Source organism: Belonocnema kinseyi, chromosome 8 (genome assembly GCF_010883055.1).
Source record: "Belonocnema kinseyi isolate 2016_QV_RU_SX_M_011 chromosome 8, B_treatae_v1, whole genome shotgun sequence".
NCBI lineage: Eukaryota > Metazoa > Arthropoda > Insecta > Hymenoptera > Cynipidae > Belonocnema > Belonocnema kinseyi.
The window spans coordinates 112529125-112530637 of NC_046664.1; the positions used below are offsets into that span (position 1 = coordinate 112529125).

The 1513-nt window shown below is 32.5% G+C and overlaps 1 protein-coding gene across 6 annotated transcripts in view; it reads left to right on the forward strand.

Annotated features, from left to right (window-relative positions):
* LOC117178954 (male-enhanced antigen 1) overlaps positions 1-1513 on the forward strand; it is a 7782-nt gene that overhangs the window by 194 nt on the left and 6075 nt on the right. The window contains exons 1-2 of one of the 6 annotated variants that reach the window (XM_033370539.1): positions 1-23; positions 649-868. In XM_033370539.1, the coding sequence (XP_033226430.1) occupies positions 656-868 (213 nt within the window). In that variant the 5' untranslated portion in view covers positions 1-23; positions 649-655. The remainder of the gene's footprint in view (positions 24-648; positions 869-1513) is intronic. The other 5 variants (XM_033370537.1, XM_033370542.1, XM_033370540.1 and 2 more) reach the window with 5 other exon arrangements.

Here is a 1513-nt window from a genome sequence, read left to right on the forward strand (position 1 = left end):
TTTTGGGGAATGTAAAAGGTCAGGTAATGTTTATTTGATTGTGGGTTTATTCATGTTATAAAAGTCTAATTGTTTCATTGCCCTCAAGTTCTTAATTGATTATTAAAAATACCTAAAAATGTGTGAGAATGTAAAAATAATAGTAAATATTTTTAAGAAGAAAGTTACCATAAAAGTAAAAGGAAATTAATAATATTATTTATGTGCATACGAACAAGTTACGCAAAATTATGCCTGCCTTTTCTGCGTCTTAATTGAGATCAAATGCAAAAGCGCACAAGTCACATTATGGAGAATATTGAGTTAGGATTATGTTCTGGATCTTTCTTATCAATTATGTCGCTTGGAATAGTCAAAATCGAGCTAAACATCACAAACGTGATGTTCACGTGATGTTGAGCTCGATTTTGACTATTCCAAGCGATGTAATTGATAAGAAAGATATAGAACATAATCCTAAGTCAATATTCTCCATAATGTGACTTGTGCGCTTTTACATTTCACCTCCTGAATTCTTCTAATTCTTTTATGTAATTAGAAAACTGTAATTGTGCTTAGCCTTTAACGAGACTTTATAAAATAAAAAATAAATGTATTGAATTTATGTTAAGAAAGTCCTGTTCGACTGTAATTATTTATTATTGACAGCTCATTGATGTTGCTAAAAGATTCAACACTACTGGACACATTCCCAATGTCACCGGAACCGAAGCAAGACGTCGATGAAAATTGGAATGCCACGAATTTGAACGCTGGCCTAAGGGTAGCAAGTGATTCTGAAAGCGAAGATGAAGATCATGCAGCAGATGGCTACATGCCCTTATCGCAAGAACCAGTCGATGGAGATTTACTTTTGGACGAAGAAGAGGTTTGTTCATTAGTTTCTTTTTGTTTTTTTTTTCATTACAATGCAAGATAACTTGAGTATTCATAAAACGCTGTTTAATGATCTGTCTTCCATTAAGAAAGCATGTGAGGAAATGTTATTTCTCAGTTTAAAGTACTGAATAAGTCTTCGAGTCAATAGTGTATGGCGGGAAAAAGGGGATAAGATGGGCCGCTGATCGTGTTTTCCACCGTACCGAACGCCAGGACCACTGTTATATTAATTTTAAGTTGTACACGTCTGAAAAATATGGCAAAACATGAAATTTATTTTTATTTAAAGTTTTTAATTAAATCTAACCTCATAAACGAAGGCATGCGACAGAGGTCAGAAGTGTAAAAACAAACATTTTCGTACACAATAGCAGAAGCAATACGTCCGAAAACGTGATAAATTATTGTTAATAAAGTAAGTTTTTGTTGTTGATTATTCAATGAACATGCTCAAAATTGATTGTCACATTTGATTGAAATATAAAAACCACATCTTTCACTTTCGTTTATAATTTCTTCAGCTTTTGATAATTTTAAGGGCATGTGACACAGCTAAATACCTATATTACCGACCTCACTTTTTCCGTTCACTGAATGTTTTTTTGAACCTAAGAACTTTTTTGTAAATAAAATA